General features: G+C 40.3%; 2 protein-coding genes across 3 annotated transcripts in view; one reads left to right on the top strand and one right to left on the bottom strand.

The window, feature by feature from the left end:
• The window catches only part of LOC308080264 (sodium/potassium-transporting ATPase subunit alpha-1-like), a 377,427-nt gene that overhangs the window by 135,747 nt on the left and 218,330 nt on the right, over positions 1-23,350 (bottom strand). The window lies entirely within an intron of this gene.
• On the top strand, positions 3,163-22,523 carry LOC308080160 (uncharacterized protein; the record flags this gene model as incomplete). The annotated part of the gene is made up of 12 exons (XM_080421938.1): positions 3,163-3,286; positions 5,792-5,830; positions 5,949-6,248; positions 6,680-6,970; positions 7,369-7,653; positions 9,338-9,427; positions 11,295-11,384; positions 16,898-16,936; positions 21,007-21,017; positions 21,144-21,259; positions 21,466-21,821; positions 22,099-22,523. The coding sequence occupies exons 1-12, from the start codon at positions 3,214-3,216 to the stop codon at positions 22,521-22,523; spliced, it is 2,115 nt and encodes a 704-aa protein (XP_080278064.1). The 5' UTR covers positions 3,163-3,213.

Genomic DNA, 23,350 nt, shown 5'->3' with positions numbered 1-23,350 from the left:
GATTGTTATGGGAATGCCAGCGGCGGACTGGCCATTTGGCGTACCGGGCAAATGCCCGGTGGGCCGCTGGGCCAGTGGGCCACTGGGCCACAAAAAAAATATATATATAAATATTTTCGCTCCCGTTTTAGGATTATTATGGTCATTTCCGGGTCGCGCGGCCCAATTATTAGTTACGTTAATGTTTGGGCTGGGATGTTTTCCTGCAGGGGCCTCAGTGCGGCTGCAGAGTTCATGTGCAGGGCTGGGCTGAAACAGTGAAACACTCCCCCCCCCCCCCCCCCCCGTTGACAAAACGGCCCGGGGGTGGTGGGCCGGTTCGGACCAAAATGCCAGGGCTGAATTTTGGTCCCAGTCCGGCCCTGGGGAATGCAGAATTTTACTCTTAATTAAAAATATAAAATAAATATAAATCACTTAGTCCACCTTAATTGTTTTAATGGTGCCTGTGTTTTGATCAAACAGGATGTATTACATTTTGGCAGGTAGGCCTTTAGGTTTTATTATTAATTAGTATAAATATAACAGTTGGTATAAACGTGTGAGTACAATTTAACTTTATTGACTGAACAGTAGATAAGAGGGATATTCTTCTACCTTACATATTATGGAAAGGAACTGGTTGATTGAACTGTGTTGAAATTGAACTGAACCTGCTAGAGGAACTTTTAATATTTAGGCATAGTCTACAAGTAGTTGTGGAACCAGAAAATGATTATATATTAGTTTGGTGGTGTATTTAGATTATTAGATGGTGATGAATGGATAGTTTAGTGATGTTGAAACTCTGGAAGTAAGTTGTACTATAACCTCTTGATAACCGATGATGATGATGATCCAGTGAGTCCTAACTTGATTCTAACTAGAGCAAAAACGATAACATTAAGGACCATTCTGCTCCAAATGTTGAAGAACTGCGCCCCCTGGTGCCTCCTCAACCCAGTGTCTACACACTCCTATCCAGCTTATTGGTCTGATTTGTGTGGAACTGTTCTGGAGTCACTCAGTTTTGTACTGCATGTATTTCTCTGCAGCAACAGGTCACGTTAGGACACGTTACATCTCACCTTTTAAGAGATTAAATGAATCATGTTTGTTTTAGTGAGTTCTAAGGGACCAGTCGAAATTTACATAAGGGGGGGCATGGAGGAAATGTATGTGCCCTGATCTAAAATGCCATGACCCTCCCTTTGACAAAAAAAAAAAATCAATGACCCTCCCCAAGTGATTACAAAAAAAAGAGTAACCCTCCCCGCCTAGAAGTGTCACGATATATTGTGTCACGATATAGCCTATCGTGGTATTAAAATGTGATGATAGGTATTGTCATGATGTCATACTGTATCGTAATATTTTTTTAATTGTTTTTTTAATACAAAAAAAACACTTTCTTTTTTTTTGCCGGTGAAAGTTAGGAGTTTTTACTGTATGATATGAAATGTAAAGCTTATCATAATCATAGTAATTATTAATCATGTCCTCCATCATATTCAAGGTATTTTGGAGAGAAATGAAACAGACTCCAGTCAGTCACTTTCAGTTTAAAGCACTGCAGAGGGGAGGTGTTGTGTGTCAGCTGATGCTCGTTGACGCTCGTTAATGTGACATGCATCTGCACTCTCAAATAGGCCTACATCTAATCTAAGATTGTATTATACTGTATCTGGTATTATAGATGTTTTTTAGCTGTTGGAAATAACTAGGCTGCACTTGGTTGGTAAAGTCCAGATGACAAAAATATGAGGTTTGTGGAATTTATAGTTATGCAGTCTTATATTATATTATATTTGTTATATTAGTGTCTATCTGTCCTCTGAAACAATGGGTTTATAGTTAGTGAGAACTTCACTTCTCCATTAAGCTTGCACAAATGTATTTATTTGTGTACAAAGCACTTTGTAATTGTTTCTAACTTGCTTTATAACGTTATTTATAAGATGATGGCCAATGTTGATGATACATGAGAAAAGAACATTAATAATATATCATATCGATATCATGCCCAACATCATGTATCGTATTGTGAAATTCTTGACACCCCTAACCCTCCCCATCAAATACAACATGACATTTAAAACTGATATGTCCAATGTTTTGCTTTCCACATTGATTAGAACATTGCTGTAGTGTAGTCAGTCTTGCTAAATGCACAGTGTATCTGTAGTAGTGGTAGCAGAATGGATAGTGTTCTCATCTTACATGTGGGAAACCCATTGAATCCTGGTCAGATTGAAGAAAGTTGAATATTTGGTAACCAGTAGTTTAAAACTTTTGTCACTCTGCCCTTTTAATTATCAACTACAGTGACTACAACTACACTGTTGCCTACATAAAACAAATTAGGCTATCAATTATGGCCTGATGCTTCTGGTTTTACTTGTGGAGCTATAGGCATCTATACACAACTGTCCATATAGATCCACATTAATCACATGCACAGAATTACTTCATGATTGATTATTTATGTTGTTGTATCTGGACTGTAGATGGTCCAGGTCTTTGACCAGGTTGTTGTTCTCTTTAATCAGTTCAGAATCTGTAATTATTGATTATGAATATCCAGTTATAGTAGGCCTATTTATAATGCATCTCTCCAATAACGCCTGTTGAAGTTTTGCTTAATTGTTCAACCACCATCGTTAAGACGCTGAATAGATTTGACTGGGTCGTTCACACTCGCTGTGCGTTGATGGCTTGTTAACGACCGTCATTGATTCTAAATAGACAAGGTGTTGTTACTTGATTTGAATTCTTTGTATCCTTTGAAATGGAGAGGGGTCATTGACCACTGTTCTGCTGTACTAAAAAGGTATATAAAAAACGGACTATTTTATCAATTCAAAATTGCATGACCCTCCCTTGGATTCAAAGTAAAATTAGCTGACCCTCCCTTGGACCAAAATTAGAAAGGCATGACCCTCCCCTATTTTCCTCCATGCCCCCCCTTATGTAAATTTCGACTGGTCCCTAACAACTAAACTAACAGCTGTCACTGAAATCCTCCGAAATAAACCATATTTTCACTGTTCTTTTAAACAACATAATTATTGTTTGGTTTACTTTCAGTTTCAAGTAACCAAAGGAAGAGGCAGGTCTAAGGAGACAAAGAGACGGAAAATAATCCCGAATCTCTCTCCTCCATTATCGCGTCTATTCGCATGTGAATGTTTGAGGGTTGTTTTCTGTATTGATGATTAGTTATAGATCATCAACATGAAGGATCGTCTCCTCAGAGCTTCATGGTTCGTCTGTCTGTTGGCAGCAGCTGGACTCATCCTGACATCAGGTAGGAGAAGACACTTTAAAACATTTAGGACTACTGTAGGATATAACTCTATGGGACACACCCTGACCATAGAGTTAAAAAAACGTAACATGTAGGAAAACATGATGAGTTTGAGTGATTGAGTTTTTGTTTTTCTTAACGTGATAATTTAACTTTGTGAGTTTCATTTGTAAACAGAGGATTCTACTGTGTTTCTGTGTAGCCTCGAAAACCATGAAAAGCGTATGATGATGTTTATTAGCTGTAGAATACAACTCTCTCGTTGACGTATTTATGATTCTGACGTTTTCAATCTACGAGAGTTGTAGGGTTCACCCCCAGTGGAGACATGGACTTTCAGCACTATACCCCGTAGACACTCCAAACATGTACAAATTGAAAATAAAGGTGCTTACCCCCACGCTCAAAATGTTAACTCTCGCTACGGGGTAGTAGTTTAATGTAATAATCCATATCTTTCAATAAAGAAGTGTTTTAATGCCGTCTGTGGCCGATTCTGTCGGAAGTTCCCAATGGGTGGTAGTGACGCGCCCATCTGGTGAAACCCGGAATCACACTCAATGTAAACAGGAAGTAAACGAGGGTGTTCGTCTAGTCTGTCCGTCTGTAGTCTGTCCGTCACCGACGTACTCACACACACACACACACACACACACACACACACACACACACACACACACACACACATGCGTGAAGCCGAATACGGGAAAGGTGGGCACCACGTACGCACTAGGGAAATCTGTGCCCCAATCTTTTTGGGAAGATTGGGCACCAGGAAAGTGGGCACCGGGGAAACTGGGCACTAGGAAGAGACCCCCATATTTTGAGATGGGGGTCCGTGGCTAAATACATATTATTTTGGGGGTCCTTGACATGAAAAAGTTTGAGAACCACGGATTTGTAGAATCTCCCAGAAGCAAAGATTTTAGTTAAAAATATATTCAAAGATTTTCCCACGATAAAAAAAAAAAAGAAGAAGCTTGTATATCTGCTATGTTTGAATAGCCAAAGTATAAAATAATGGCTAAAGTCTGTTCCCGGTTTTAATGGGTTAATATACAGTAATTGCTCCTTATTAATGCTCATGATAAGATGGCATAATTTCTGTCTACTTGCTCTGCGGCTCAGTTGTGGGCTGTCGACCTTGATTAATGTCATTGGTTGGCAGGTTTGGTCATTCTAAATAAGATTTCAAACTTTGTTTTTAAAGTTAAAAAAATATATGTTTTATTGATAGAAGTAAAAAAGCTTCTATTTCAGCATGCGCTCTCCTTCCAGGAAGAGAGAGGCTGTGGTTTCTATAACAGGCTCACAGGTATAGGTGAGGCAGGCATGATAAAAAAAAAGAAGGCAGTCCAACAAATCAAATGCAGAATATCCAAAGTAACAAAATGTCAACACGCTTTGGTCATTTGTGATTGCCTTGCTGCTCAAAGCACCAAAATGAAAGATGTACTGTAGTGCCTTGGTGATTCTTTCCTTGATTGTCTGCACCACTGGAGGATTTAAGATGACTTTAAGATGATTTTTATTTTTCTACACTGTATTTCAGATGAGAACAATGTGATTAGGCCTATGTAATGTAGGCCTATGTAAATATAAACACGGCCCACTTCCCAAAAGGTCCAAGTTCTCTATTCTTATATTCATTAAGGTAGTTGAGATGTGTGCCGCGCACGCACGCACGCACGCACGCACGCACACACACACACACACACACACACACACACACACACACACACACACACACACACACACACACAGTACACCATACAAGTATTTCACAAGGATTAACCACTGCACACACGTTTCCAGTGTCCCATGAGGCCTTGAGTGAATTATGGGCATCACTTCCTGTTGTCAGTCATTCAATTAATTGGGTGGGAGTTAGGGTTGCATTAGTCTGCATATTCCCTCCACACAAATTCAAATTAATGATGAACGCTCATCTCTTGACACATGCTCTTAGCTGTAGCCTAACTCCTGTCCATGTTTCATTCTTACTGGCTTCTGTTTCTGCTGTGACACCTGAGTCTCTGCATGGGGATTAAATGGTGCTTCTTAAGTGACTTCAGCGCTTCATAATAAGCATTGATCATTCATTTGAATCCGCTGTGTGGAGGGAGATCTTGTAGGGTAGGTAGGCAGACACTTATGGATTTCTGTCAGGTTGTGTTCCCAGTTCCCACATTATTCTGTTGTTAAGCCCCGTCAGAACAACTTCCGGCTCCAAGTGTGTATTTTACCAATAGGCTCAGTGCTGTGTCCCTCGCTGTTTTAACAGATCTGAGACTAAAAACCGAATGGTATGACTGACAACAGGAAGTGATGCTCGTAATTCACACACACCCTTTTCCCCAGTAAGCTCCCTAGGAAACGTGTGGATAGGCCTGACTACAATACCATCAGACCCTATGTTCAGTGCTGTCCTCTCGTTCAACTAGGCCTAACCGCTGAATGAACAAAATACTTGCTAAACTTGGCTGTTGTTCTTTTCCTTTGCAGAATCCTACCGTTGCCCCGCTGGAACATGTTGCGTAGAGGGTGAGTAGAATCATGTTTAATCTGGTATAGTAGTTTTTACTAAACTCTTCACCGTACTAAATCTCATTACCTACTGCTTTAACTGTTCATCTTGACTGAAATATGTTTCTCCACACAGACCAACAAGATGTGATATACATACAACTGGGAGGAATCCTTGAATTGCTTCCAGCTACTAACTCTGTTGCTGAACCCATCACTGGCATCCTGTGGAAACATGGCCCCAATAAGGTAGCAGAATGGGATGAGGGCTTTGGTCCTGATGTGGATTACTATGGGACATATAGAGACCGCACAGAACTGGATAAAGAAACTGTAAAGTTGATCATCAACAATATGACCATAGAAGACAGTGGAGTATATTCTGTGGAGGTAAACGGCCGACTGCAGAACAAGACTTACACGGTTAAAGTGATCCGTAAGTATGACTTTTTGTGAAGGATAAATGTTATGGTTAAGTGTCGTACTTCTATCATAATTAGGATTGGGATCCATTAGGATTTTAACGCTTCCGGTTCTTTATTGATTCCCTCTTAACGGTTTGATAACTAACCATAATCTACATTTTTCAGTAAAATGTAAAATGTATTTGTTAGTATTAATGGAAGGATGTTTTCTTCTAAATATTCTTTATTGATAATGCGGAAGATTAAGGGTTAGTGAATGTGTCTAAATCAGTAGGATGACCCCCTCACAATTAGTGATGGTGATTCATATAATGAGAGAGAGAGAGAGTGAAAAAATGCAATGCATAAAATACAGAAGCATTAACATATGGAGTTCATTTGCGCCAATTCTCTATGGTGTGTGATTATCTTTTTAATTTGACTGAAATCATTTTCTCCACAGAACAACAGTACATACCATTGGAAGGAAGCCTTCAATTGCCTCCAGATCCTAACATACAACCCGTCACTCTCATCCTATGCAAGTACAAATCATCCAAAGTAGAGAAGGTGGCAGAGTGGAATTTGGGCTCCTCTGTTGAATATGTCTACGGGACATATAAAGGCCGCACACAACTGAATAAAGAAACAGGATTCATCACCATCAGAGATATGACCAAAGAAGACAGCGGACATTACTTCATGGTGTTAGATGACAAATTGAAGAGTGAGACTTACAAGATTGATGTCATCAGTAAGTATGAATTGTGTCCAGTAAAGGCTGTTTTTTTATGTAGACTACCTGTCTTTTTAGTCACAGAAGTAAGTAGTGAAAAGTGCATTTTTAATCGTTATGGTTAGTGTTAATCCAAGGATCTGATTAGATTTAGTCCCTTCCTAACCCTAACCAACGTTTCAGATATGGAGCCTTTATCTGGGTTTATTACATGGCTAAATTGTCAACATGTTTCGACTGACAGTCTTCATCAAGGCATTTTCCCTTATTATTGTTGCAACAATGCAACAAAAACTCAGTAGAAGACATATAGAATCTTCTCAGTCAGATAGGAAGGTTTTCAAAGAGAACAGCGCCTCCTGGTGAGAGATGTTTGTATCAAGTCTTTGAAGTGTGTTCATTCTTTTTCCCAACAGAGAATGTCCCAAAGCCATCAGTGGTTGTCAAGTCACGTTGTTCACCTCATTCACCTCCATCTACCAGCTGCCCACTGGTCTGTGAAGGAGACATCACAGATTCAGGTCCGGTCACCTATCGCTGGAAGAAAGATGAAGGGGACTGGATGGTGTCTGACTCTGGACAGAACTCTGCACAGCTGAATATCACCAACGATGCCACCAAGAAGGTTGAACATTTATTCTGTGAAATGAAAAACCCAATCAGTGTGAATCAGAGTGATCCCTGTGACAACCCGTTTAAAGGTATGTAGTTCAGTCCACATTGTGTATAAATGTAATTAGTGCATTACAGCATCAAGGTGCCCAGTCTGCCCACATAAAAACACTGGTCATGTAGACGCTATAGAGTAGACCTCTGGCACTTTCTACATGGCTGGTTCCTTTACTGAATATAGTCAGTGTGTCTTTGTGTTTGAGAACACCATGAAGAAGACACTTTGCTGAAACGTGTGGGTGATTCTTATTGTCCCCTGAACCCTCTGAATAAAACAACTTCATTGCATTGTTAGTTCACAGGCTCCTAGGCCCGAGAACACCTCACTGATTCAATGATTAGAACACAATATAAAAACTAATTGAGCTGTGTAGATTAATTCATAATCACCTCTGTTGATGCTACATGGTTGCTATAAGAGATGATACTTCATGGGGTGTCTGGTGGTGCAGTCAGTTAGAACAGTGGTACGCAAAGTGGAGTCCAGGGACCCCCAGAGGTCCTTGAGGAACTAACTTTGTTTAATACGGTATATAAATATCTGTTTAACCACTTTAACCCTATTTACATAGAGTAAATAGCATATCTGCAAGCTACAGTAGATCTGCTATTTTCAAAACAATCTTGAAACATTTGTGAATATTTTGGAAACGTTTTAACAACACAAATCTTATATGGGGATCCCTGTCACCATTTTTTGGGTCCATGGCTAAATACATATTCATTTGGGGTCCTTGATATGAAAACGTTTGAGAACCACTGAGTTAGAACACTGACCAAATGCTCCTTGTTTGTCACAAGGACCTGAGTTTGAGTCTGGTTCATGTCATATCTGTTCCCATCTCTCTACCATGTAGACTGCCTGTCTACACTGTAATAAAACATTGAAAACCCCTAAAACATTATGTTTGAAAATAGGAAGACACTAATTCTATAGGGACAAACATGCCCTACAAAAATCTAAATAAAGTAAAATATAATAAAATAGAAATACATTCAGGAAAAATGGTGCATGTAAAGGAATTGTGTATACACATGACATTCATTTAATATTTTGAAACAAATATTCCAGCAGAATGTGTTAAAATGCAGGCTCTGTTCACAGAAAATACATGTATTTACCCTGTCTTCAGAAAGCAGACACAATGTTACAGTCACACTGCCAAGAAAGTGTTTAAAATAGTTACAACTGCACACATTTTGATTGATAGACATTTATTGATTGACCAAAAAGAAATTATACTTCATGGGGTGTCTGGTGGTGCCGTCAGTTAGAACAGTGGTACGCAAAGTGTACCACATGGAAATAAGCTCTCATATCAAGCTTTATTGTGTTTAATCTTTTGGACAGATGAAAAAATATGTATGTTTATGCATGGGAATTTTGTCAATATTTTAAAATTCCTATGCATAAACATGCATGTTTTTATATCTGTTCAAAGGATGAAACACAATAAATATAAACACAATAAAGCTATGAGAGCTTATTTCCATTGTGGTCCTTGGATATACAGAATAATAGTACAGTTCTCCTAATCACTGTTTAAATGACATGCACTCCAATGACTCCATAGATATGTGTATGTAGTTACAATGGATGGATGGATGGATGGACAGACAGATATTAAAGTGTAAAATATTAGAGTTGCCCCCCAAATCCCCCCTACCCCTTGTCATCTCTGGGTTTGTATCTTTTTCTTTCTCTCTTTTAAGGAAATACAGTCGTGAGGCGGATTACTGGATGTGTTATTGTTGGTGTCGTCCTTACGCTCCTAACGGTGGTGCTGGGTGTGATATTCCGTGGTACGTTTCTCTATTGATTTAAGTTACATATAACATACAACATGCTTACAGAGTTACTGCTCAATAGCTACGTATAGTACATGCAATTTCACCAGCAAACGTTAATCTTTAGTTTGTCGGACATTGTACTGTGTGTGTGTGTGTGTGTGTGTGTGTGTGTGTGTGTGTGTGTGTGTGTGTGTGTGTGTGTGTGTGTGTGTGTGTGTGTGTGTGTGTGTGTGTGTGTGTGTGTGTGTGTGTGTGTGTGTGTGTGTGTGTGTGTGTGTGTGTGTGTGTGTGTGTGTGTGTGTGTGTGTGTGTGTGTGTTAGGGCTGGGCGATATGGCAAATATCACAATACTTGTTTTCCATATTGATCGATAAGCAATATTTATCTCTATATATAATGTAATAATGCTGCTAGCTTAAATAGTTTCCTGATAATGACTAAAGGCTGAAGAAACCAGAGGGTTCATTAGTTCATTAGAGTTCATTCACTGCTTGTCAAAATTAGGGTTCCAGGGGGTCCCCAGCTAAATGTTTGATTGTTGACATGTTTTCTATTTCTGGTACTGGGACCCCAATATACATTGTAAAATCCTCTGTGTTCATTTAACATTTAACTGTGTGTACAAATGGGACTACATTTAATGGACCCTTAGCCTACTGTTAACTCTGAGAGTGTACAAATAGAAACCAAATGGTCCATTTGGACCCAGTCTGAATTGAACTCACTTAGAGGAAATCATATCAAATGGGGGTCCGTGGCCTGAAGCATATCAAACATGGAGTTTTTTTTAATTAAAAAGGTTGAGAATCACTGAATGAATCTATAGAATATAGTTAAAAAAGATATATACTTAATACTATTAAATTGTAAAAAAATAAACAATACATTATGTGAACTTAACTGTGCAAACAGGGCTTGGTTCAGAATATATTTTACGATAAAACAACATGTCGAATGGCATCTAATTGTATTTGATTCTCTGTCTGTCATTGCAGACAGTGAATTTCCAGCTTTCCACAACAATCTTCATAGAATAGACAGCGGTGTTTGAGTTCCTACCTTAATTTCGACCACTTTCCATAATATTATGCAACAATAGATGCAAAAGATGCAAAGTTTGTTGTTTTGGTAAAACATCGCTGGCACATGTTGGACTAACGTTAGAACCACATTTATGTGCAGTCGGTGCTGGGATGGGAAGTTGGTAACCTTTCATTTTCATTCAGGATGGTCGTCGGTGGTAGAAAACATTGGCTGTTTCCCGTCTTGGTTTGCACTGAGCAGAAACCAAACCACTTAGATATAATGGAAGTCATGTAACGTTTTGCCAACAATCTCCTCACCTTTGGAGGATAATAGTTCACTTTAACAGTCGTTTCATGTCCATTTGTCCCACTCCTCCTTTTCCCCTCTCCTCTGGTAGCTGTTCTGGTTCAACATAAATAATGCATCTCAGTAGGAAATTACTGTGTCCTTTGACATGCCAGCCAAAAGCAGCTGTCTGACTAGTTGTTGTTTATTTCTGCTGTTTTATAGGCTTTGATTTATCCATATCAAGTATTAATGCCGACGTTTATCATCCATATCAACGTAAATTTGATCACGATTCACTATTGAGATCTTTTTTTATTTGTGTGTGTGTGTGTGTGTGTGTGTGTGTGTGTGTGTGTGTGTGTGTGTGTGTGTGTGTGTGTGTGTGTGTGTGTGTGTGTGTGTGTGTGTGTGTGTGTGTGTGTGTGTGTGTGTGTGTGTGTGTGTGTGTGTGTGTGTGTGTGTGTGTGTGTGTGTGTGTGCGCGCGTGTGTACAAGCCAACAATTGAAACCACTTATCACTGTCATGTTATGTAATTATTATGTTATCATTTGCATTTCATCTCAGATTATATAAAGGAAAAGTTGCCTGAGTCTGTCAGGAGGATGCTTGGTCTTGTTGAGTTGTCTCCCCATGGATCCGACTTTTCTCTTAAAGGTGAGTGAGTTTGAGAACTTTATTTGATCAGTTTCTGATGTGACTTGGTCTGGAGTCGAACATCCAACAAATATATAATAATAATTCTAAAATTGTATAGTTATTATGAAAATAATAATAGTAATAATAGGGATGAGCATAACAACCATAACAGTCTGCTCTCACAGAATACATTTACTTTTTTTTTTTTTATACACCGCAGCAGCAGCCTGACAAACAAACAGACACGTTTGTCTCTCAGGCCTTAAAGTTTGTTGTGAGTCGGCACAGTCCTTCCTTTCATTAAACTATTTAATTGTCAGTAGAGCACGCTTAACTCAGGACTTTTGGCCCATAGTATTTGGATACTATAATGGCAGGATTTATAGACTGTCAAATGTCTATAATCTATTTCCCATATATTCAACTTTGTTGAGTATACTCTAAATGCATTGTCAGCAACCTCTCACACCAAAGTGCTGTTTCTAACTTAACTGAAGCTGTTATGTTCTCCTACTCTTGCATCTTTTGCCTGGCTCCCGTTGTCATGTCCATGAAGAGTAGGTCACAGCTGATTTCATACATGGACGTACATGGATCAGTCAGCATAATCTTTCTTGTGGTGTCTTTTATCTTTAGCATATCCTTATATGACCATTTAAAATAGCATCTCTGGGTATAAGAGGTGTCCAAGATGACACCTCAGGGAGCTTCTGCCCACATGGGCTGTTGCCCTGGTGGCTTGGGACGGGGCTTGTCAAGTTGTCATTCTAACTTAGCAACCTAGACTGGCTTGCTCTGATGCTGTATTTCAGAGAGTTGCTATAAAGTAAGAATACTTGTTGTTAGTAATCACAGTGTTGCATATTTCAACAAAGCAGCGATACCTCACAGCCTGTGAGCAGAGTGATCCTCTTTTCAATGGACACCTGCAGTGGTTGTTTAGGTTTATGATTTCAACTTCCACATCAAATTATACTTATAATCTGAACTGGTAGGCAAATGTATTTATTCATGTATCACTGTCAGAACAGTTGGTTTAGAAAATGAATCACATCCAGGGCCTGTATTCATCGAGCATCTCAGACTTGTAGGAATCACACTGAAAGAGATAAGATAAAGTCTAAATAACGCCATGGTTACAATTGGCCAGACTATGACATCAGTACTATGACATCAATCATCTCCCTATTTGGGTAAAGTTTCAGCACAATTCAACCCCCATAGTACAACACTAACTAACTAACATGGGAGCCAACCCAGGGCACTGCCAGGAAAGGAAAGAGGTGCATCACCTGCATAGACACTGAGGGCCCTATTCCAAGGGAAATTTGAACAAACCACTAATTAGGGATTTCGGACTAGGCAAGAGGCGTTTCCCCGCAAAATTCGGTATTCTATGGCACCCCCGTGACCCGCCAAACACCTGAGCTACCCGTTACATTATGCATAGGTGTGGTTTGGGCGTTACAATGATAAAACCAATCACCGTGCCAGAAGCCATTGCCTTTAAGAGAAGACTGCGCTAGCCGTCATCCCGATCCAATATATGCTCTAGCCTATCTACCTGTCTGCACTGTTGCCTGGTCTGATTATTATAAGCCACATTGGGCTTGTTTTCCTTCTTTTTTTTTATTTTATCCAAATACATTTTTATATTAATTTGTAGCCTATTGTGTTCACAATAAGCTTGTCATATTAGTCCGATCCGGAATAGTATATGAAAGCCATTTAAAATATGTATACTATTGGTACACACCGGCTGCTCCCAAATAATTAATTACATCATGTTGCGACAACGCTCCTACGTGGTACACAGACAAACAGTAGCACATGGGTATAATAAATTGGACAGTTTTAGGAAAGGTCTATAGCCTATGTACTCACGTTGGCTGTATTGTTCTATTTCCATCATTCTAATGGATTCCAGGGGTGTGTAAACATCTCTGTAGTAGCTCCATAGTTTCCTCTGAAGTGACGCAGTTAAAGTTAACTTACATCCATATTGTCCCCGTTATCTTTCATCATCCACCTTTGTTCAGTAATCCCGAACAGAGCTAAACTTTAAGTTTACATCAATCAAAGCCTCTCAAACCCAGACACATTGCTGCGATGCGTATGTGCGTCGCCTACCTACCCAAAATAACAGACATCCAAGCTATCAACGGCGCTGCGTCATGTCTGTCGACAGCTTACAGATCTGTTATTTTGGACAGCATGCAATGAGGCGCGCGCGCCACGGAGAAGCCTAACACTAAACCAAAAATATTACATTACGTGGTCAACAACATACTAGACATGTAACTTGCTTGGAGCTTTTAATGCAGTGGTTCTCAACCTGTGGGTCGAGACCACAATGGAGCACCCAACGCCTGGCGAGCTTGTAGATCTGCTATTTTCACAATATTTATCTGTGGAACCGAGTCAAACAAAATGGGGGGGTCCCCAGTTCAAATATGGTTATTTTGGGGGGTCATGAACGTAGCGTTTACGCGGGGAATATAATAATAATATAGGCTAATATATATAATATAGGCTATAATATAATATTCACACGCAGCATGAGTTTAATGAGACAGCAGCCAAAATGAAAATCACACTATGATCCGATCATCTTATAAAAAATGTAAGTGCTTAAGATTTCAGCCCAAACCCAACGGGACCCGACCCGGCCCGTCGGCACCGGCGGCACCGGGTCTACGTTTTTTTTACATCCAAATAAATTCACATATTAATTAATTTGTAGCGTAGGCTATTGTGTTCACAATAAGCAACTTGTCATATTAGTCAGATCCCCAAGAGTATATGAAAGCCATTTAAAATAGTTATATATTCTTGCACAGCTGATGCCAAATAATTAATCAACAGGGCAGCGCAACGCAATATAGGTCAAATCACTCAGCTGTCTTGTCATGACGCAGCAGCAGATCGAGCCCCCTTTAAAGTTTAAACCATAACATGACATCTTCAGACTATTGAGCTTTCTTCATGTCTTTTTCACCTCAAAGTAAATGTTGGATTATTTCTTCAGATGAGACCACAGGCAGCGGGCCGGGCAGTAGCCTAGAAGGTAACATTGGATGTGATTTCTCCATTGCAAAAATGATTACGGTTATTCTATGAAACATATACCATAATCATTTTTAAAATGGTTATGGGGCAGTGTATATATTTATATAGCCCTATTTGCTCCAAGCTGTTTTTTAAATAAAATATAGACTGTTGGAAGAGTTAACGAATTACCAAGATTTAATGAGAAATAAGGCTTCTTTAGAAAAATGACTGACGGGCTGGGCTGGGTCTAATTTGTCAATTATTAGTCGAGCCGGGCTGAAATATTTAGGGGATATGAAAGCTCTAGTTAGTAGTTTGAAGTGCTCATGTGGCCTTATAGTTGCTTCTTTTTGTTTTCATAGACCTGCGGACTGCGGTTGCTTATTTCTCGCCAAGGCTGGCAACACGGCTCATGGTCCAACGCACAAAGCCATTGTAGTGTCTGTGTGCACTTGACGGGTGATTTTATGAACCAGCGGGTGCTTTTAGAATCCACTATCCCCCCTCCCCAAGCCGTACCCATGTGTGGGTTGAGAATTTCAATGTGGGGGATATAGCAACAACACGCCCACGGGCACACCTCCATGCGCAAATAACGGCGTCGGCATAATGGTGACGGGTAGAGCAGGTGCTAGAATAACCTATTGGGGCGGCGCAGGTCCATTATCCCGATTTAACGGGGATTTTTTTGCCACAGAATGGGGCCCTGAGGCCCAACAGTGGAGCAAACAACACTGCAGAGTTCAAGACCCTGATGCTTGACAGGAGGGTGTGAAGGGCAGAGATTCAGGAGTCCTGAGTTGGTGTTGGCTAGTCCGTACTCTCACATCGCATAAAACTGAAGTTCTAAAACATGAAATAATATTCATTATAAGTGAAGGAAATGTGGAAGGTATTTCCTTGCCCTACTGGCAGCAGGCATACGAAATGTGACACTGATCAGTCCAGGTGTTTGCGTGATTAGCCCTGAACACACCCCCTTTTAGACTGCCTCCTATTTGCATCGTTCCTGACGTACATCGTTCCCAACTTGTGTGGTACCAAGTCTGTTAGGATACATAAAGTTGGCTGGTGGGGAAATGAATTAATGTGTATTATCAGACCCCAGGTGTGTGACAGTGGCTTTGTAGAAGAAACATAATACTGCACCTAATAAGAAATAAGATGCATCTATAATATTTGTATGGCATTGTAAAAAGATGATCTAAAGAATTTCCTTTCCCTCTTCATAGTATGATGATGTACAATTCTGTTGTAATAATATACTTTATTCACATTCTAGGCAGACTGATTGAATAGCGTGTGTGCTTACGTATGTGCATGTATTTATGTTCGTATGATACTTCTAGGTGCTGCAGTCATAGCAGAGATGTGGGAAGCAGACATAACTGGCCTTCAGTTTAGCATTACTTTGAATATTTACTATGAAATAGTATAGCAGGGTTACTGTTGTGACAACAAGTTAGGTGACAACAAGAAACCTGAATTATCCTGTCATAGAGGGTTAATCACAAAAAATGATTCAATTTCTATCCAAACAATATATTTTAATACGTTTGTGTTAATATAAGTGTTATACGTTTTCCCATGCAACACATCTGTCCTTCCTCAGAATGTGAACACATCTGCTGGGAACTACTCCTAACATGTTAGATCAGCTCTTGAGCTCTCCTACATTCTGGTGGAGACAGGAGCTCCATCCTAACAAATGAATATTGACAACATGCTCCTACTACTGTATCTTAAAGTAGGATCACCTTGTTGGGCACTCAGGACTGATATTCCTACCATGATAAATATGGGCCCAGAACTGACATTACAGCAATAAAACATTATTATTCAAGTTCAAGTTTATTTTGTCCCAAACTGGGCAATTTATGTTACTGCAGATAGTAAGAAACTCCAACACACAGTAAACATACATACACAAGACACACATAGACATAGACATAATCACAAGATCCAGATAATAATAGCTACTCATAGCTACCTCCTCCTGCTGCTATTATTGATGGCACGAATGGAAGTAGGTACAAATGATAATTTGTACCTATTGTTTTTAGCTGCAGGGGTCTTTAACCTTTGGCCGGAAGGCAAGAATTCATATTCAGGATTTAGGTGGTGAGAGCTGTCTGCCCTAATAGAAGATGCTTTCTTAAGCACCTGCTGGTCATATATATGACTCGGACAGCTAAATTGTACCCCCACAATCTTGCTAGCCCCCCTCACAACCCGTAAGGGCATTTTTCTGTCTAATGCCAAGGTTTCCATACCAACAAATGGCCATTATTCTAAAATAATGAAGTAACCTTTCAGTGGATGGTATATCTGACAGTTCACTGCCAACATCTGGGTAATCTCCTCACTTGGCAAAAACAACAAAAAAAATAGAACATAAATGAGCCTGAAGCTGGTGTTGATTTCATAATTGACTGTAATCATGTGAAGTGAAACTGATTTTCCTTTTCCTCTCAACTCAGTGGTCACAACGTATGATGCATCTGATGAAGAAAATGAAGGTAAGTCCTGATGGTTTCTATCTATAACATGCAGAAGTGACTATAGTCATCTTACAATCTTTTTCTACCTATTTCTTATTTTGCTGCAGCCACCTCAAGTGTGACAACAAAAAAACAACATCAGCATTCAGAAATAATTGTAGATTGCTTTCATAAAACATAAGTGCTTTTCGTGCATTTACCGTATTTGATAAAAATATGCATCACATACGGGCTGCAATGATTATGGCCAAAATAATATTCCTGATTATTTTGATCAATATTGAGAACTCGATTATTCATCACGATTAACTCATTCACTGCCACAATTATTGCTGGCCGCGTTTGCCCACTGCCAGAGAGTTTTCATTGAAAAAAAAAAGTACTCAGGAGCCGAGATACAGAATTTTTAAGTTTTAAGTTAACAAGGAAGTGGATGGGAGTGTAGATCTTTAAACAATCATATCTCCTTGGTCTTTGGGTCAAATTTGAAAAAAAAACTAAAAAAATTTGAAAAAATTAAAATTACGTTTTTTACGTCAGTGGCAGGATTGGTAAACGGGACAAATTACGTTTTTTACGTCAGTGGCAGTGAATAATAAAATAATAAATATTATTATTTCTATTCTTATAATTATTATTAGTAGTAGTAGTATTATTATTAAGATATGAAATAAATTCCAGTGTCAAATTAGTGACAGTGATAGTTTAGTGACAAAAATATTGTTATTGCACTGTCACATAAACATAAGACACACATTCATGTTGTGCTACTGTTTTGATTGATTGATGTAGTTTACTTAGTAAGACATGATAATAGTACATGACAGTACATAACAGTACATGGAAGTACAAATTCACAATACAAGGTCTACTAAACTGGAACTCTCATTAAGCACGCAGCTTGTTTAAGATGAGAACCCCATGCACACAAATCATGATGACATAAGAGACAGACAGATATACACACTACTATACAGAGTGTCATACAATCAGCTTTCAGGTTACTGGTATGAAGAGAGAAAAAAATAATATATATACAAAAGAGGAAAATGAAGGAGGGGGGGGGTAGGTTAAGACTTAGACAGGGGCCATTTTCGAATTGCAGCCTCCTGAAGGTGTATCTTTAGGGCAGTTTTGAAAGTGAGTAGGGTTTTACACTCCTTTACTCCTTTTGGTAGGGCATTCCACATTTTTGATGAATAGCATGAGAACGAGTTCATTCCCTTAGTTGAGCCAAATCTGGGTTGAACATGATTTGTGGAGCTGCCTCTGGTGTTATGATCATGGACTTCATTAACATTTTGGAAGTATTTTGACAAATACAGGGGGATCCCAATGTTGTGGTGTATCTTGAAGACCAGGCCCATAGCAAGTTGCTGTACTCCGTCCTCAACCCTAAGCCATCCAATCCTAGCAAAATGAGCAGGGGTTAGATGGGTTTTGTGATTGAGGCCAAGAAGTAGCCTTACAAGTTTGTTTTGGGATGTTTGGAGCCTTGTTTTTAAGGCCTTGGAGGTGTTGTGATACCATGTGTGATACCTGTGTGTGCATTACTGCTAATGTACACATTTTTGAATCAAAATGAAATGCGTCCTCCTTATTCACCTACTGTAAATGATGTGCATCTCAGAATGAATACCAAAACTTAACACTACATTATATCAACAGAGCACTGCTTTCACTTTTATATTGTGCCATGTTCCTGCTAATTAACACATCTTTGCAGGCTTAAATAGGCATACTGTTTGTATTTACGTAAGTGCATCTTCAATAAGCAAATTATAAAGTATTTCCCTCCATTCATTGTACCTTCATGGTGGGGGTGAATACAACTGTTGAACTTCACTAGATCCTTACATTTTTACTGATATACTTCGTTGTACGACAGTGCTGCGCGCCGAAAATAGATGATCTACAAGCTCACAGTGCGTCGCAAGCTTGTAGATCTGCTCATTTTGGTGCGCGACACCGCCGTACAATGAAGTTTAAATACGTGTAAACATTAGCCAGAGGAGGGGGAGAGAGAAGGAGAGACAGCTGATTGCATGGATGGAAAACAGCGCCGCTTCCAGCCAGTCCTTCAGCATTCACGTTGATGAATATTATTAACACATGGCTATAAATGTGTACGGGAATCTTCCACATGTAAGTCTTAAACGTGCAGGAATCAATGAAGTAATCCCCTCAATCGCGTGTATGTATGTGTGTGTGCGTGTGCGTGTGTGTGTGTGTGTGTGTGTGTGTGTGTGTGTGTGTGTGCGTGTGCGTACGTGCATGTTTGCTTGCATGTTTGTATCATAGAAATTCCACTAATGACAGATGATCCAACACCAAACGTTAACAGTGAGTCATCACATGGTATGTCTGTTTCTGTTACTACCTGTCTATGGTGTATTATGTCATTATTTTAACTGGCATTTCTTATTTATTTTTATTTGCTTATTGCTTATCATTTGCTTCACCCCTCACTTTCCCTCTGCTCTCCAACCCCCCACCTCCCTACAGATATGTTTATATTTTGTTCTGTGGCATTGTCACTTGATCTCTCCTGAAATCTGTTGGAGACAGGAGCTCCTTCCTAAAACAACCACTGACTGACAACATGCTCCTTATGACTGGGCTGCTTATTTCATGCTGTAATTGTTTCGATTCACTGTCTGTCCTGTTCACTGCTTCTCTGTCAGTGTCCGAGTTTGATCTGAGTTTCATGACACACACACACACACACACACACACACACACACACACACACACATACCAACCCGATCTCCAGAGATTACCGTAACATTGCACGGAACGAGTGCACTTCATTCCGTGGATAGTCGCCTCGAAACCCCCAAATTGCGTGCATATGTACGGCGCTCCCTTTGTGACAAAACCATTTCGGAGGCGCGCAGTCACAGGCGAACTGTCACCCCGTGAAGGACCACCGAGGGAGCTAAGGCGACCGAGTTGCCGTCCTGAACGGTGTGACGTTCTCCTGTGCCTACTCAGCGCCGTTTGAGTTATGTACCGATAGGCACAGAATCGTACATTTTGTTGTGGGGACTGCTCTGCTTCCGGGTTTTTCCGGGTTGCGACTGGTTACGCCCACCGTGGGACTCGCCGTACATATGCACGCAATTTCGGGGTTTCTAGGCGACTATCCACGGAATGAAGTGCACTCGTTCTGTGCAATGTTACGGTAATCTCTGGAGATCAGGCTGCACATACACACACACATAGCAGCCATAGTAGTTGGGTCATCTGTGGCACTTCCGTGACCGTGGAGAGCGAAGGTCCGTTTCTCAATGGATTTGTCATCTAGGAGGGTTATTAAACAAATTTAGCCGGGGTGTATTTTTAAAAGGTGCGGGGAAAATTTGTGAGAGACCAAAATCCAAAATGGCTGCCGTGAAAATGAACTTTTGAATGGTTTGACCTACAAAGATGCGCAATACATGGTTTCAGAGCTTATTTTGGTCAAGGAATACATATTTGGTGTTTATATAATGATTTGACCTATTGTTGACCTTCAAATGCAAGATGGCTGCCAATTATGAGCTCCAAAAGGTTATTTTTTCAAAATCGTCACAGAGCCTTCTTATTAGGCTCTAATGAAAGCTCTGCTCACGATGAGTTGAATAATATACAGTATAAGTACACAGAAGTAATCTCTGAGGTCAATAAAGTCAATGTTTGTGTGTAAACAACAGTTACTGATTTGCAGTTTCCCATTAAATAGTGTAGGCTACTGAGAATATGGTGTCCAGTTCACCCCATCACATTTTCATAATGAACCAAAAATAAATTAGCACTATAGCCTAACATAACATAGTATTCTGTATGCAAAGCTAGAAAGGTTAGTTGCTTGAGGTGAATTTAAAGTTCAACTCATTTGTCACCCTTATTTTGTAGTATTGTCCCAGTGTTTCCTGTCTGTCTAGTTACTTTTACCAGCCTTGTCTAACCAGTCTTGTGATTTTGTCAGTGTTTCCACCTGTGTCCTCTTGGTCTCCTAGCCTATCCCAGTGTTGATTGTCTGTTGAGTTCACCTGTGTCCTGTTAATCCCTGTCTATTTAAGCACTGTGTTCTTGTTGGTCTGTAGACCTTTGTCATGTGAGGTTGTTAGTCCTTGTTATTTGTGCTCAAGAATCTTGGACATTTGATTTGGGATAAGAACCTCTCTACAGAGCAGGATGCACCACACGCCCTCACACCCCATCTGTAGTGCTTTCCTCGTAGTGCTTGGTCTACCAACCCCTCCACTACTACCCCTGCTGTAACCAGAGTGTCTGCCATTCCAGAGCCTTTGAATTGCTTGTAGATGGCATAGATGTAGGACATCAGTTGGTGGAAAGGTACGAGGATTGGGAGTATGTCCTTGAACATTTCTGGATTCTCCGCCTTGAGCTGAGTGAGCGTCTTGTAGATGCAGGTCACCAACAAGAAAGGAGAATGGAATATTCTTCTGCCGCATGGCCCCCACATGTTTCTCCATGATGGCATTCACCACTGCTTGAAGGTTCATTGTATGTTGTGTGGTAATAAGGCTTGCTCTCGTTAGGTGGTGGATGACAGCAGGACTGGGCACCACTGTATCCTGGAACTCGCTGCTCTTCAGGTGGTGGTCTTGTGCCATGATTGTCTACACGAGACAGTGCATGTATCACAGAGCAAGCACACTGCAGAGCTCTGCTATCAACCTGGGCGTAAATGTCCATGGCGTGACAAGTAAAGATCTGGTAGACACTCTGCACAAGAGTGGTGTCTGCATCAGCTATGCAGATACACTGCTCCTCTATGACCATTGGGCTCTGATGGATGTGGAGGCATCAGCAACCTGCCCACAGGAGATTGCAGACAGCAAGCCAGCTATCGTGATCATCAACAATGACGACTTCAAGATTGACACTATGACAGGTGACTCTACAGGAGTCCATCGAACAAATGTCATGTACATGCAGCCAGAGAGCTATGAAAAGAAACTAGGCGAAGAGACTGCTTAAACGCTCACCAAGAAGAAGGAAATCTCTGCACAGCTAAAGCAGAAGTGTGCAGAACTGACAAAGGTTTGCCAGTACAGATGCCCCCCTGGTAGCAAGAGTGAGCCACCTGCTCGATCCCAGGGTAGATCCACCAGTGGATGGGTCAGCTCCGCAGTGTAATCACTCTGTGATACATGCACTGTCTCGTGTAGACAATCATGGCACAAGACCTCCACCTGAAGAGCAGCGAGTTCCAGGATACAGTGGTGCCCAGTCCTGCTGTCATCCACCACCCAACAAGAGCAAGCCTTATTACCACACAACATACAATGAACCTTCAAGCAAGTCAGTGGTGAATGACATAATGGTGAAACATTCTCCTTTCTTGTTGGTGACCTGCATCTACAAGACGCTCACTCAGCTCAAGAGGGAGAATCCAGAAATGTTCAAGGACATCCTCCCAATCCTCGTAACTTTCCACCAGCTGATGTCCTACATCTATGGCATCTACAAGCGATTCAAAGGCTCTGGAATGGCAGGCACTCTAATGTCCAAGATTCTTGAGCACAAAGAACAAGGACTAACAACCTCACATGACAAAGGTCTACAGACCAACAAGAACACAGTGGTTAAATAGACAGGGATTAACAGGACACAGGTGAACTCAACAGACAATCAACACTGGGATAGGCTGGGGGACTAAGAGGACACAGGTGGAAACACTGACAAAATCACAAGACTGATTAGACAAGGCAGGTAAAAGTAACTAGACAGACAGGAAACACTGGGACAATACTACAAAATAAGGGTGACAAATGAGTTGACCTTTAAATTCACCTCAAGCAACTAACCTTTCTAGCTTTGCATAAAAAATACTATGTTATGTTAGGCTATAGTGCTAATTTTTGGTTCATTATGAAAATGTGATGGGATGAACTGGACACCATTCTCAGTAGCCTACACTATTTAATGGGAAACTGCAAATCAGTAACTGTTGTTTACACACAAACATTGACTTTATTGACCTCAGAGATTACTTCTGTGTACTTATACTGTATATTATTCAACTCATCGTGAGCAGAGCTTTCATTAGAGCCTAATAAGAAGGCTCTGTGACGATTTTGAAAAAAGAACCTTTTGGAGCTCATAATTAGCAGCCACCTTGCATTTGAAGGTTAACAATAGGTCAAATTATTATATAAACACCAAATATGTATTCCTTTACCAAAATAAGCTCTGAAACCATGTATTGTGCATCTTTGTAGGTCAAACCATTAAAAAGTTCATTTTCACGGCAGCCATTTTGGATTTTGGTCTCTCACACATTTTCCCCGCCCCTTTTAAAAATACACCCCGGCTAAATTTGTTTAATAACCCTCCTAGATGACAAATCCATTGAGAAACGGACCTTCGCTCTCCACGGTCACGGAAGTGCCACAGATGACCCAACTATAGTACCAGTAC

The sequence above is a fragment of the Gymnoscopelus braueri genome (genome assembly GCF_963280865.1).
Source record: "Gymnoscopelus braueri genome assembly, chromosome: 24".
Taxonomy (NCBI): Eukaryota; Metazoa; Chordata; class Actinopteri; order Myctophiformes; family Myctophidae; genus Gymnoscopelus; species Gymnoscopelus braueri.
Note: the sequence above shows the minus strand (reverse complement) of the source record. Positions and strands in the feature narration are given on the sequence as shown.